This window comes from Silurus aristotelis, assembly GCF_946808225.1.
Source record: "Silurus aristotelis genome assembly, chromosome: 1".
Classification (NCBI taxonomy): domain Eukaryota; kingdom Metazoa; phylum Chordata; class Actinopteri; order Siluriformes; family Siluridae; genus Silurus; species Silurus aristotelis.
Window position 1 is genome coordinate 15,682,425 of NC_139574.1, and position 14,721 is coordinate 15,697,145.

The 14,721-nt window shown below is 35.8% G+C and overlaps 1 protein-coding gene and 1 long non-coding RNA gene across 2 annotated transcripts; both read left to right on the forward strand.

Annotated features, from left to right (window-relative positions):
- Positions 1-3,344: 3,344 nt before the first annotated feature.
- Positions 3,345-14,171, forward strand: pnp4b (purine nucleoside phosphorylase 4b). Its single transcript, XM_083548703.1, has 6 exons — positions 3,345-3,463; positions 4,599-4,771; positions 6,463-6,566; positions 12,066-12,241; positions 12,843-13,033; positions 13,576-14,171. The coding sequence occupies exons 1-6, from the start codon at positions 3,441-3,443 to the stop codon at positions 13,797-13,799; spliced, it is 891 nt and encodes a 296-aa protein (XP_083404829.1). The 5' UTR covers positions 3,345-3,440; the 3' UTR covers positions 13,800-14,171.
- On the forward strand, positions 6,573-12,057 carry LOC310730819. The gene is made up of 3 exons (XR_014534972.1): positions 6,573-7,009; positions 11,427-11,468; positions 11,567-12,057. It is a non-coding gene; the product is annotated as an uncharacterized lncRNA (long non-coding RNA).
- Positions 14,172-14,721: the final 550 nt, after the last annotated feature.

Below are 14,721 nucleotides of genomic sequence, written 5' to 3' on the forward strand. Positions count from 1 at the left end.
GTACAACACTAATTCTACATCCAACACTAAATTAAGTGCAGACTGAAATGATCTGGAGGTTTATACTACATGGTGAGGAAAATATTAGTGCCACCCCCACCCCTAAACACACCCACATACACACATATACACTCTTAGTGAGGAGGAGGAGGACTACTTTCTGTTCTCTTATCACACATACATATAGAAACGTCTGTCTTTGAACCACTGTTGTTTGCTAAATAAGTCAATGACCCGGTGGCTTTGCTACTCTATGTGTGTGTGTGTGTGTGTGTGTGTGTGTGTGTGTGTGTGTGTGTGTGTGTGTGTGTGTGTGTGTGTGTGTGTGTGAGATACTGATCAGCCTTTTTCATAATTATAATACTAACAACTTCAGATGTGTAAAAAAAGCAGTAACATTTTGATAGACACTGTCAAAATCGTAGAAGTAGCTAGGCAAAATTAGCATTTAAACTGAACAAATGTGAGCAGTTTGTTTCTTACACATGCAGGTACATAATTGTAACAATACAATTAGTTACATTAATTTTAGTGTAAATAGCATTATTTCAGATCATGAGGCACAACCTACATGCCAAGATAAATATTTTTTAGTATCTATACAATGTCAAAATGTACAGAACAGAACCAGAGGTTTTCTGCCCTAAACAAAAATTATTTTCATTCTTGATTATTGTCATTAAGTTGACAAATTAAGTCAACTGTCAATTAATGTGTTAAGTAATGATAATCTACACTCTTATCCAGACCTGGGCAAACTACGGCCCGCGGGCCACATCCGGCCCTTTGTACGTCCCTGTCCGGCCCGCGTGAGGCCAATCATAAATTACCAGGGATGCACCAAAAATTCGGCCACCGAAAACTTTCGGCCGAAATACCTAAATCACCGAAACAACACGGCAGAAACACAATTGTAATGACGCAATAAAAAAGCGCAGCCAGCACACGGTTATCTGGATAAGAGCAACATGTCTGCGGTGTGCGGATAGCGATTTGCAAAACATGCAATGCTAAACTTTCAACAGGGGGTGTATCTGCAAAGAGTTTCTCCAATGTCGGGTTTAATTTATCACCTGAAATCCAAACATCCCGATTGCCATTCTAAATATGAGAAGAACGCGGCGAAGAAAAGTAGTCAATCCGAGCATGCGCATGAGTCTGTAGTGGACGTTTTTTCGAAAAGGCAGGAAAGTTTTCCAGTGATGGTGCCAAGGCAAAAGGCATAACACAAAAAATGATGGAATTCATTGCCTTAGATCAGTGGTCTCTAGTGGCTCAACGGGTTGATCTTTGAAACATTCCCCGTGGATCCCGAAAATAATAATTATTATAATATAATATTATTTATTACACGGTTTTTCTTAATGCTGTAGAGTATAACCTTCCTTTCACTTGAATGGGCTTCCAAACGTTCGGCGGTCAATTATTTTCATTTAACAGACCCGTTGCTAATAATAATTGACCGCTGCCTGTCTGTCAATACTATGAATGGTAACAAATAAATAACAATAATTTATAATTATTAATAAAACACTTTTGTAATTGATTTATTCTTTGAATTGCAATGCATTGATTTTAGTGAGGTTAGTACTCATTTATAGCCATAAATGCAATGGTTCTAAAAATTGACAATCTTTTCTTTTGGTGTTTCGGTTTTGGCCTTGGTTTCCTCATTTTTGGTTTTTGGTTTCGGCCAAGAATTTTCATTTCGGTGCATCCCTAAAATATTATCGTTCGTGTGGCCCTCTGACACAATTCAGGTTTCTCATGTGGCCCCTTGTAAAAATTAATTGCCCACCCCTGCTCTTATCATTACTTCTAAAGCATATAAAGCTTTTTTTTTTTTTTTTTTAGCTTTTCTGGACTTTGCAATGTTTGTTGGAATACCTATATGGTTACTAAATATTATAATTTAACAGCATTTTTGCATAAAAAAATCAGTTTAGAAAAATTGTTATTTAAGTGCAACCAGTCCTTAAAATGTAACAAGTACATTTATTCATACATGAGAAGTAATTGTTCACTTTTTATTTATCTAATCACTCTCCACCTTTCCTGTGACCTCTCAGATGAAACATAACTGTGCATAACTGTAGGTCTGGTTGTGTTACTTATTAACTGTTATTACCTTGGACTCCTGGCATAGTGCTGACTCATTGCCTTGCAGTCATCTAAACCAAAAAAACTCTTTCTAAGATGAAACGATTAAATAGCCAAAAAGGCAGTGCAGGTTTTTTTTTTTCCTTAAAGTTTAGCATTCTTAAAGTTTTATGTGATAATGAATTTAGATTTTCGGTGTGACTTTCTTACATGACCGCCACATGTTCAGCCTTTTATGACTTTCCATATTAATGAGCTTATGAGTCTGTCTGTATGAGGCAATGCATAATCAGAAAGATTCATACCTGTTTAATGCATGGCTTTGTTTATCCCCCTCAGGGCTGCGATCTCTGTGATCTTTTATTACAGAATGCAAAGCCTGAGCTTAAGCATATGCAGAAGTGTCTGTTTATGACTCATTTGTTTTTGTTTGTTATTCAGCACTTGAGCTAACAATAGTAATCAGAGCATAATACAAAATGGCAAATTCAATATCTTATAAAGCAAGGTTAGTGGATACTTACAAAAGAATAATGTCTGAACAAGTATTTAGGACGATCTGAAAGTCATGAACTTACAGCAAAGCCTAGCTGTGAATTATTGTTTATCATGCATCTGGACAGTTAAAGCATAGCTAAATTGTATTTATATTCTCAAACGTTTTTGCTGATTACTGAGACATAACTGATATTTTTATAACAGACACATATAATTTACATTCTGTGGATATTTTTCTTTAGCTTGTTTTTAGAAATTCAACAATATCTAATAACAGTCAATCAATCACTGCATAAGATTTGTGCAAAAACATTATTATTTTTTTTTCTGATCAACCAGGCTCCATTTTTTTAACCTTCTCAAAACCTGTGGATTCGCTGATTTGTCCTCTATTGATAACAGTAAAAAATGGGTGGTGCTGCTGAGTAAACATAAACATCTACTTCACTTCCAAGTAAAGGGCTTGTTGTGTCAAGGGCAGCATGTCAGTACATATATTTAAACTTATATTAAAATTTATATTAAAAATATTCTTTATTTATTATTTTTAAATAAGAAATACAAACAAAAATGGCACATGTGGTATAAATCACTAATGGTAAAGTAATATGGGCTTCCAAAAGATGGGCCTCTAAAATGAGAACAACGTCAGTTCACTAGAAAACTATGCAAATATTCCTCTCCCACCACAGGCTCAGCCAATGAGAAGACACTAGATCACTAGAGACTTTACCATGATTTTTTTTTTCTCTCGCTTACTCTCTCACACTCACTTTTATCTTATTTTACAAGGTCTCTGTCCGGTTCCCACAGTTCGACTGTTCTCTTTACAGCCTGGAATCATGCACAGCAAGGGCAATTCGTGGTAAATGCTTGAATTCTGTCATATCTGATTATTATTTTCTAATTGTAATTATGAACAAATTTATTTTGTACTAAACATGTAGTGTATGAATGCATACAATATTTTTTAAAACAGTAAGCATAAGTTGTTTGTCAGAACAGCTATCCACAACAGCATTAGACCAAACTGGAAAATAATATAATAATATTTTAAGCAATAATTGGTTGTATTTACGTTGCTTTTACATTTTTGAATCACAAAGTTTATACATATTGCATTCATACAAAATATGATTGTCCTGACATTCATATCTTAAAAAAGAAAAAATGTGGATTAATCAGTAGTTTTAACTGAAAAAAGGTCCCACTTTTAAATAGTTTTTTAAACTAGTAGTAGGCAACTGTGGTAGCAGCTGAAAAACCCAAAATCACTTAAAAGCATGCACATGAGTAAATATAGAAATAATGGGCTAATAGAAAGATCAGGCATAAAAAGTCAATTAAAAAAAAACCCATGCAGAATAGAAAGGGTCAAATGAGAGTGATGAGTTAATTTTTTCCCCCTTAGCATGGTTCTTACATTGCTCTCTGGACAGACCAGGACGCTCTGTTGTGCATAAAACATACAAGCCAAAGAAGATTACATCTTTACAAAAACAAAAGCCAAGTTTTTATATACTGGTTTTATCAGATGAAATGAACGATAATGGGTCATTATGTACATGAACTAATTATGTCGAGTCACATTATAGACAAACATCTGTTTAAATAGCTGAAAGATGAGTTGCTATTCCTGTGTTTGCATTACGATGCCTATTTATTTTGAAAAGCAGTAAAAATACACAGTAAACGTCGATGAAGCTTTATTAGAAAAGTTTTTTTAATAAACCAAAGTTTTTAAACTGGGTAGTTCTGATGTCACACCAGGTATTTTCACTAGTTTTAGCTCTCGCATCCTTGGATCAAGCTAATATCAGTGTCTAATATGTTTTTCCTGAATAGGATAAATGAACAAATGTTTTGTAGCTGTTCACACTTCTTAAACTGAACCTAATCTTGTATTATGTCTTACATCTATATATAAGAATTAGATTCAAGATTTTCATCATCGTTTTAGTGATATACCTACTGTAATTTTTGTCCCTATTTTGATTTAGTTGCTGCTCATTTGATGAGTGCAAGCTAGCCACAGAGTGGCTTCTGAGCAGGACTAGACATCGCCCGAAGATAGCTGTAATATGTGGCTCTGGACTCAGCTTCCTTGCAGAGAGCACCTCAAACAAGCAGTCTTTTCGCTATGAGGACATCCCCAATTTCCCTGTGAGCACAGGTAGGTGTGCCCATTTGATGGAGCATGTTCTATACCTGCTTCAAACTGAATGGTACAGAAATAAATGATCTGCAAATTTCAACTGGTCAGTAGCTGAAAACTGCTTATTAGCACTCCTGATATTAAATGCTTTTAACACCTAAAGTTGGAAAAAAACAGCATTGTGTTTTTGCTGATATTTAAATAAACCTTAAATTTAGTCAGATTTTTCCAAAGAGAATATAAATTAAACGAGCGCATGCTTTAAGATACTAATTATATTACATTTATTCATGTAATACAAAGAAAGTGGTTGGAGTATGGGCTGTTAGATTAGATTCTACAATGAGGTACACAGGGGTTTGGCTGTGCCTTTCATTTTGTTGTGGTTAACAAATCATGCCCAAGTCTTTGTAAAATGAGCCATAAATTCATGAGAATTAATAACTACTGGCCATGAATAAAATATGATGACTTGGGTAAAAATAGTCCCTAATCTCTGCCAGAGGGGATTCTTATTATGATATCTTGGATATCTTTAAATATTTATGTGATGAAGTGAATAATCTGTATAAGTGTTAGAATGCACATAATGATATTTGTGTGTGTGTGTGTGTGTGTGTGTGTGTGTGTGTGTGTGTGTGTGTGTGTGTGTGTGTGTGTGTGTGTGTGCGCATGTGCTCATTTTAAATTAATGAAACAATTGATGAAAATAGTTCTCTTGCATTGTTTTAATGACTGGGCCAAAAAATAAGCAACACAACCACCATACTTTCTACAATCAAGTATTCTTACATCACCTTAAAATGTTGATTGTTTTCATTGTACTTTTTAATTGACCTCAAAGTGACCTTGGGGGGAAAACACAAACGTCTTAAACATCATAAGCAAAACAATAGTCCACGTTAATGATAATTACAATTGTTGTACCACCCAAAAAATAACAGACATATGCTGATTAAGCTATTATATGCTCATGAACTGTTTTTTTTTTTCTTCCAAACATTTCAATGGTTACAAAAAAACAATAACTCCCCTTCCTTGAGCCATCTGTCAATCTTTAAAAAAGTTTCTATTGCAACAGAGGACATGATCTCTGTCTTATTACAGTCTAAACTTTAGGGTTAAGGAAATCTCAAAAGACAGAGTTCAAGGTTGCATTTCAACAGGCTGAGACTAGTCAGAACCTTTTTCCCCAAATAGGAAAACAATAAGAATAAACAAGGATTTTCTTGCCTTCCACATGGTATTAAACTTACCTGTCATATTTAAAGCCAGACATATTAAATGTAGTGCAGATGTCATGACTGAATACATTAATATGTTTATTCATTTATTCATTAATGCATCACCAAAAGATGGCCAACAAATACTTGTCAATTTATATGGTGTGTGACAGTAATGGCTACAAGGCAAATCATACTAGCTTATTGTTATATTGCTTCATACATCATTGTATATTGGTCTGAGAACAGCACAAGTAACAAGATATGCATTTCATATATGATGAAATGCTGCATTCTGAAAAAGGCATTGAACATGATGTTTTACTTCAATATATGTTCTATAAAATATACAATATGTACATAATAGCAAATACATTATATAATAATAATAACAACAATAATTATTGTTGTTGTTATTATTATTATTATTATTATTATCAAGATAATGTGAAAAATGTCAAAAGTGCATCTCTTTCCCATGTGTAGTTCCTGGCCATGAAGGGCAGCTTGTGTTTGGTCATATAAAAGACAAGTCCTGTGTCTTCATGCAGGGGAGGTTTCATCTATATGAGGGTTATTCAATGTGCAAGGTGAGTCTGAACTTTTCATGCCCTTAATTTTAACACTATAGCAATCATTAACTCTGAGGGATTCTAGCATTGTACATACAGTTGTGTTTTAGCATTAGATCACATCCACTTAAATAGTTAAGATTGAAGACATCCTCCTCTAATGTGTTAATCAGAATATACACAAGATTCAAATAATTCTTCAGGGTCTTTAACTGTAATGTACTTTCTGTAAAATCCCTGTTCATAATCATAATCGAGGTTGTGTAGGTTTTTTTCCACTTCAGCATACCATAGGTGTTATGGGTTAATCGATGTAAACTGTGCAGCTACTAATGAATGCAGGTAGATGTGGCATTTATCTCTATAAGCGATTGACCCTGGCACTTTCTGACTCTACAAGGACAATTGAACCCAGGGAAAGCTACTCCTATCTGCAAAACAGAATGGAGTTGGCACCTCAGGTATGGATCATTAACTTTATCTGTCACAATCAGAAGCTGTGCTGCATAAATATTGAGTGTACAACCAGAGGCCTCGATACAGGAGAAAAATAAACGATTCTCTCTCACTGTCACTACCATACATAAAAATGTTTAGTATAGTCTAAAATTAAAAAGCAAGATTAAGGACATTAATCTTAAGAAACTTTGGGGTCATGAAGGTAGCATACAAGTACAGTAAGCTGGATTCACATACAGTCCAATATCCCATTGTGTAGTATGCTGCAATTATGCAATTATGCATGTCCAATTGTCAGCTAGTTTGGTGTATTAGACTATTAAGTCACAAAATCCCTTTTTAATTGCAATTAACCTGGTGCCCTTTTGCCCACTGAATTATTAGCTCTAGAGAAGACAGAGAGAAATGAATCTAAGATGAGCTGCTTGGGACATCTGAGAGAGGAGCTCTGAATTTTACACATGTCCATCTAAAGAGATCATTTAACTGTGGCACAAGGTGTCAAAGACCTGCTTTTCATTAAATTGCAAAGGGATCAGCATCCTCCAGAAGTGTGGAGGAACTGCCAGAGTAATTGCACCTCTGACAATGTGACATAATGCATTACATGTAGATGTCACTGCCAGCATATGTCTGTAAAGCTGGGCAAGAGCTCTTCACTCTTAATGTAGGCTTAGGCATTAAATCAATCCATCACCTGTCTTTTTCAGTATTAGCATTCAAGGAGCTATATATGTGTATATGGTCTACTTAAAGCCATCCATGTGGTAGGGTACTGACTCAAATCAAAGTTTCATTAGAGCTTATGTTTAAGATTTAGGTTTCCTATTAGAGTAATTACACTTAAAGCTTTGGTCAGTGGTTTTTTGTTTTGTTTTGCTATTTGGATCAAAGAAATGGTCCTTCTCACAGACTGGTGTCTGATGTGATATGCAGTGGAATTTACTACTGTGTGTGCATTAGCAATAACTAAACAGGAACAAAATGTATTTAAAAACAAAAAAAAAGCAGCTCTAATTTTGACTGACGGCGCAGCTTGATCATCTGCAGCCAGAGATTTGAAATAGCTAATCTGGAGTATAAGAGGACTGGAAAAACAATTATTTTCCACTGGTTGAGGTGCTAATTCTCCTAAATCCTCTCCAACGCTGCTTTTTCAAAATCAAAAGATTACATAATTACCTGTCAATATACAAATGCAGCTGAATACACCATAATAAGCCAAAATGATGAAGCATTTATCAGACATGATTGTGTTCTGCTCAATGAGTGAATAAGCACACTACTCACCCAATTAGATCATTTACTTGAATGTTTGGCTAAACCATTCCTCATTTTAGAGTTGTAGAATGAGGATATGTTACCATGAGACCTGCCTTATTTACAGATTGATTGCATGCAGTAATACACAACCAAACATGTACACAACTTAATTAAGTGAACTCTTCTTTGCTGACAGATGTGTTGTTGGGGTAATTGGATAACAATGTTCCTAACCCTTCATTGACCCCTGGTTATTTCAATTAGTAAGGCACTTTTAAAGAGCTGATGCAGTTAGTGTTCGAATAAACTTTCCTTATTTCTGCAACTTAAGTCTTATTACACCATCAATGCCTTGAAGATAAAGTGGAAAGAGAAAAACAGAGGAAATAAAGGTAGCAGTTACTTTTATAGTGGGATTGAAGTCCACAACAATATTTAGGGATCTTAAGAATAGTAAACCTCCATTTTAGTTCTATTTTCTTAACAAATACTATATGAGAAATTACAAATTTACACCTCTCACATTTCAGCAACCATTTTAGTATATCTTCTCAAGGGACACTACTATAGAAATTAGAGTTTTATATATTTTAGAGTAGTCAATGTGCATCTTAAAAAACAATACAGATGTACCCTCCTCTAAAAATAACTTAACATACAGCCATTATTGTCTAAATAACTGGCAACAAAAGTGAGTACACCCAAAGTGAGAACAGCTGTACATGGTTTAGCCATGCAAAGCCACATGTCCTATTCATCATGTTCATGTTTTTATCTGCTTGACAGGCCCATACAGATTTGTGTATCTTGTATAAGAGCAGTTAAAAAGTAATGCTTTAAGTAGAATTCTCTCATACTTGCTCTCTACAAAGATGGCTGAGGCTATAAGAAGATCAGTAACACCCTGAAACTGAGTTACAGTACAGTGGCCGGGGTCATACAGAGGTTTTTCAAGACGGGTTCCCCTCAGGACTCACAAGTGTCGGTCAAAGACGTTGAGTCCTTGTGCTGTGCATCAGGTGCAGAAGCTGGTTTCAAAACACAGACGCATGAGTGCTGCCAGCATTGCTTTAGAGGTTGCAGAAGTGGAAGGTCCACTTGTCAGTGCTCAGATACGCCGCACACTGCAACAAGTCAGTTTGCATGGCCGTCGTTCCAGAAGGAAGCCTCTTTTAAAGCTGCTCACAAGAAACCCTACAAGGAGTTTGCTGAAGACAACTTGTCTAAGAGCATAAATTACTGAAGCCATGTCCTGTGGTCTAATGTGATAATGTGATGATGTGATGTGGTCTGATCTAAAGATAAACTTGTTTGTGTGTGGAAACGACCTGGTGAGGAGAACCAAGAAAATTGTGTCTTGCATGGTGGTGGTAGCATCATGGTCTGGGGCTGCATAAGTGCTGCTGGTACTGGTGAGCTGTGCTTCAATGAGGGAAACATGGATTCCAACATGTACTGTGACATTCTGAAGCCAAACATGATGCCCTCCCTTCATAAACTTGGCTAAACAGCAGTTTATGAAGGGAGGGCAGGTCTGGAGACATACTCCATCACTCTATGTCTCCAGACCTGAAGCCTATTTAACAGTGGAGGTGGAAGGTGGAAGGTGGAGTGAAAGAGGATCCCAGCAACAATCTGTGCAGCATTGGTAAATATCATGCCCAGGAGGATAAAGGGAGTGGTAACAATGGTGCTCACACAAAATATTTTCTCACTTTTGTTGCCAGCTATTTTGACAGTAATGGCTTGTATGTTGAGTTTTTTTTTTTTAAAAGACAGTAAATCTGTACTGCTATACAAGCTGCAAATTGACTACTTTAATATATATATTCATTCATTCATTTTCTCCCGCTTATCCGTAATTCGGGTCGTGGGGGCAGCAGTCTAAGCAGGCCCCCGCCTTCGACTGTTGCCCAATCCTCACAGCACCGTCCCTTACGGTCCCTCCTGCAGGTGGTGAGCCCACGGGAAGGCGGCCCCACGTCACTCCGACGTCACAGACCTTGATATTTCCCTCGTAAGAGACCCCTGGAGCATAGAGGGTTAAGGGCCTTGCTCAAGGGCCCAAGAGTGGCAGCTTGGCGATACGGGGGCTTGAACCCCAGACCTTCCGATCGGCAACCCAGCGCCTTAACCGCTGGAGCCACCACTCCCCCTTTAATTTATATATATATATATATATATATATATATATATATATATATATATATATATATATATATATATATATATATATATATATATATATATATATATATATATATATATATATTATTGAACTCATATGCAGTATGTGTCAGATACTGTAAATGCAAACCACATTTTCTTTTAAGAATTAAGCTAATTCCTGACCACTAGATAGGTCTCTTTTCATGACAGTTTCATCAAAAATGGTCCCAAGGTTAATTATTTTAATAAACTAAGAACTGGCCAAAGAATCTTCTAAACAACCTTTTTCCAAAAAATGTGTACGACAGTCAGACATGTTTGGAGGAGATTATGCACACACAGTCTTACTGGCACAGGTGATTGGCTATAATAGCTTTTGTCCTTTCTTAATTGTACTGGAATAATTGCCCTACATTGAAAAGATTTATAAGCTCCACTGGTGTCTCAAGTAATTTGGAGAGCATTGATTTGGAATTAGATTCTTGGAGTGCTTTTGAGCAAAAACTATACAAAAAAACTCAGTTGCAGCCTCCTGCCTTCACCAAGCTTCATCAGTTCATGAAGTTCATTATTCATGTCTCTTTTTTTCTTATTCTGTCTCTTACTGTCACACTCTCTGTGTGGCACAGACCCTAATGGCCTTGTATGCACATTCTGCATTTATCTCTTTTAACAACACTAAAGATTCTCTTTACCCCCTGCTCAAAGCAGCAGCTGTGCTCTCTCTCTCTTTTTTTCTCTCTCTCATACACACACACACACACACACACACACACACACACACACACACACACACACACACACACACACACACACACACACACACACACACACACACACAGACACACACACACACGCACACGTACATACACAAAGTAAAACAAAATATAGATTGAAATTAAGGACAATGTAAAGCAGAAATTATAATGCTTTTTACACCACAATATTTACAAGTATATATTGTTTTTTTTTATTATTTCATTCAAGATTTTGAATTGATGGAAACTGGCAGTGGAAAAAAGAAGCTAGGTAAAATCTGACAGATTTCTGCATGGGGATTAGATGATATAAATAATCAGAAAATATTTGGCAATTGGCTAATTTTATTTTGTGTGTTTTTATTGCAGGCTTACTATAGAGTGTCCCAGAGAGTCTATCATTTGAACTCAAGTTTAGGTTGTTGCCTGTTCGGCTTTTCACTTGTTTCTTAAGGTGTTTTTGTGGAACATTGTATGCCACATATTTCCTTACACTGTCAAAAAAGTAGCTTGGCATTACATTAATTAAATACACTTTGTGTGAGTAAGTGTGTGAATGTGCATATGTGATTGGTGCCCAGTGATTGAGATCTGGGGCAAATTCTCTTGCTTGGCACCTGGTGTTTCTGGGATTGGTTTTGGATTACTGACCAGAATAAAATGGATTTTGTAGATGGATGAATGAATTTGTGATACTTGGAAAAACTACATAGGTTATGAGCCTTTATACTAACATATGAATGATTTGGATAAAATCCCAAATTGCATAACCTGAAGACAGTTTAAATAAATAATAAATAATAAAAAAACAGATTAAAAACACCGCAATCTAAATAATTTCTGTTTAATCTGTGTCTTTTCTTTTCAGGTCACATTACCTGTGCGGATTTTCAAGCTGATGGGAGTGGAAATGATCATAGTAACAAATGCATCAGGAGGCCTTTGTCAGGACTTCAAAGTGGGAGATATTATGATCATCAAGGATCACATTAACTTGCCAGGTTTTGCTGGACAACATCCACTATGTGGGCCCAATGATGAACGGTAGGTACTGAGAGATACCGCAAATTTTACAGAAAAACAATGATTACACAAATGTGGCTAAATTAACATACATTTACCATTATACATTTCTTTTTGTGAGTGCAGACTACAAATATCATTAGTCTGATGTGATTGAAGTGCAAATGCAAACCACAATGGAAATATTGAACTGGAAATCCTCATGGTTACAATTTTTTCGGATGTAAAAACAGATTCCTTTTGATGATGAGTAGATTTTAGAGGACAGAAAAAAAGAAATGTATTACATCATAATGAATACAGCTACAATTTAAGTGTTTTAAAGTGTCTTGTTAGTCATCTTGTTATCATACTACCTAAACATATTTAGGAGCTTATATCTATGTTTATGTCGTTTTTGACACTTTAATCCACAGCGACTTACATTTATCTCATTTATAAAACTGAGCAGTTGAGGGTTAAGGGCTTTGCTAAAGGACCCAACACTGGCAGCTTGATAGTGCTAGGATTTAAACTCCATCTTTAACATTTTAAGCACTGAGCTATCAATGCCTTAACATACATAAAAACTTTAATACAAAATGTTACTATGCAATATGTAAAAACTCTTCACCTTCTTCAGATTTGGGATCAGGTTCCCATGCATGTCTGATGCATACAGCAAAGATCTAAGAAAATTGACGCTGGACATCAGCACTGAGTTGGGCTTTTCTGACTTTGTGCGGGAGGGGGTGTACTGCATGGTCAGTGGACCTAATTTTGAGACTGTTGCTGAAGCACGAATGCTGCATATCCTTGGAAGTGACTCCGTAGGTAAAGAAAACAAGACACACATTGTTCAACATAATTGAAATAGAAATAAACGCACAGACAAATGCATAACTGAATGTGTGATGTATTTGATGTCATTCTGAACTATGTACACTTCATCAATACATACACTGAAAGGCAATTTTGGCAGAAATTATTAGAAACTCAATTTTTAAATACAATCTCAATCTCAAATTTTTTTTCTATTCTTATTATAATATTTATATATAATTATAAATTATAATTACAATTTATTTATTTCTAAATAATTCTAATTTATTTCTATCATCTCAGTGGAAGTTTTAAGAGGAGTTTACTGGTTTCTCCAAGTATCTTCTATTTGTCATCTCAGAATGTTTTATACATTTACCCTTATTATCCCATTTATGAGGGCTGGGAATTGAGTAGAGTGTCGTTTCTCATAATTGAAGAACATTAGACAGAACTCTTTTTAATGGGGCAGTGCATTCTACTCTTTGGTGGTTTTCAGCAATAACAATAACACTGCCACTTAATTAAGAGTGTATCTCATGTTGTCCCTGCAGGGATGAGCACAATCCCAGAGGTGACGGTGGCCAAGCACTGTGGCCTGCAAGTCTTAGGCCTGTCTCTCATCACCAACAAGGTGTCCTTGGATTACAGCAATGAGGAAAAGGTCAATCATGAAGAGGTTTTGCAGATTAGCAAAATGCGAGCTGAGATGCTCCAGAACATGCTCATCACCTTTATTGCTCGATCCCACCAAGTGGAGACCATCAACAGCTGCTAGACCTTCTTTATATGGACTCAAGCAGACTAAATTTACATAGACACCAAAAGAATATTTTTCAGAGCTTATGACTGTTTCTTACCCAAGCAGTGTATTTTCCATTCTGTATAAGCTGATATTTTTAGTGTGATTGTAGTTATTGTACATAAAAATGCTCAAAAAATAAATAAAGAGTAAATAAAGAGTTTTAACTACTAATCCATTCAGGTGAACATCCTCAAATGATCTTCATATATTAAACATTATTTAGAGAACAAACTAATTTGCATGTAAAAACTCACTCTGATATTTAGTATAATGCAAATAAAAGATAGCTGAAACCCCTGAATATACTGCTATGAAGCATGTACCTGCATTTAACAATGAAATAAATCACTGCTGCTGAGCTGTGTTGTATTGTGCAGTCAGATCTTTCTGACTGTATGTGCAAAGTCACCTCTGAAAAAGCAAACTACCCCTTATAGAGAACAAGGACACTGGACTCAGACGGTGGCAGCAATGAATTGTGCTCTTGGCAACCTAAGAAATTAAAAAGGCACAGTGTGAAGAATGTAGACTGTTTCAAAAACAGGAACTGTGTTATAAACATTACACATACACAGTTGGAGGCAATGAGATTTTCAAATTAAAATACAGATGGACTGATTAGTATTACAATATATCTAAATATTAAAGACATATTGTTAACAAAAAAACAGTACCGCTTGAGTAAGTCTGTGTAATGCTTGTAACAAGGCCATTTCTAATTATGTGCAGAGCAAAGGGCACAGGGTTCAGTGACTTTGGAATAAAAAAAAAACATAAAATTTGTTGTTTTTTTTTAAGAATATCTTAAATTTATTAGTATTTTCCATCTGCAAGAGTTTGGCAGTGTACCAGAGACTGAGGTAATAATCAGGCAACATCATTACCTTAGTGTGCA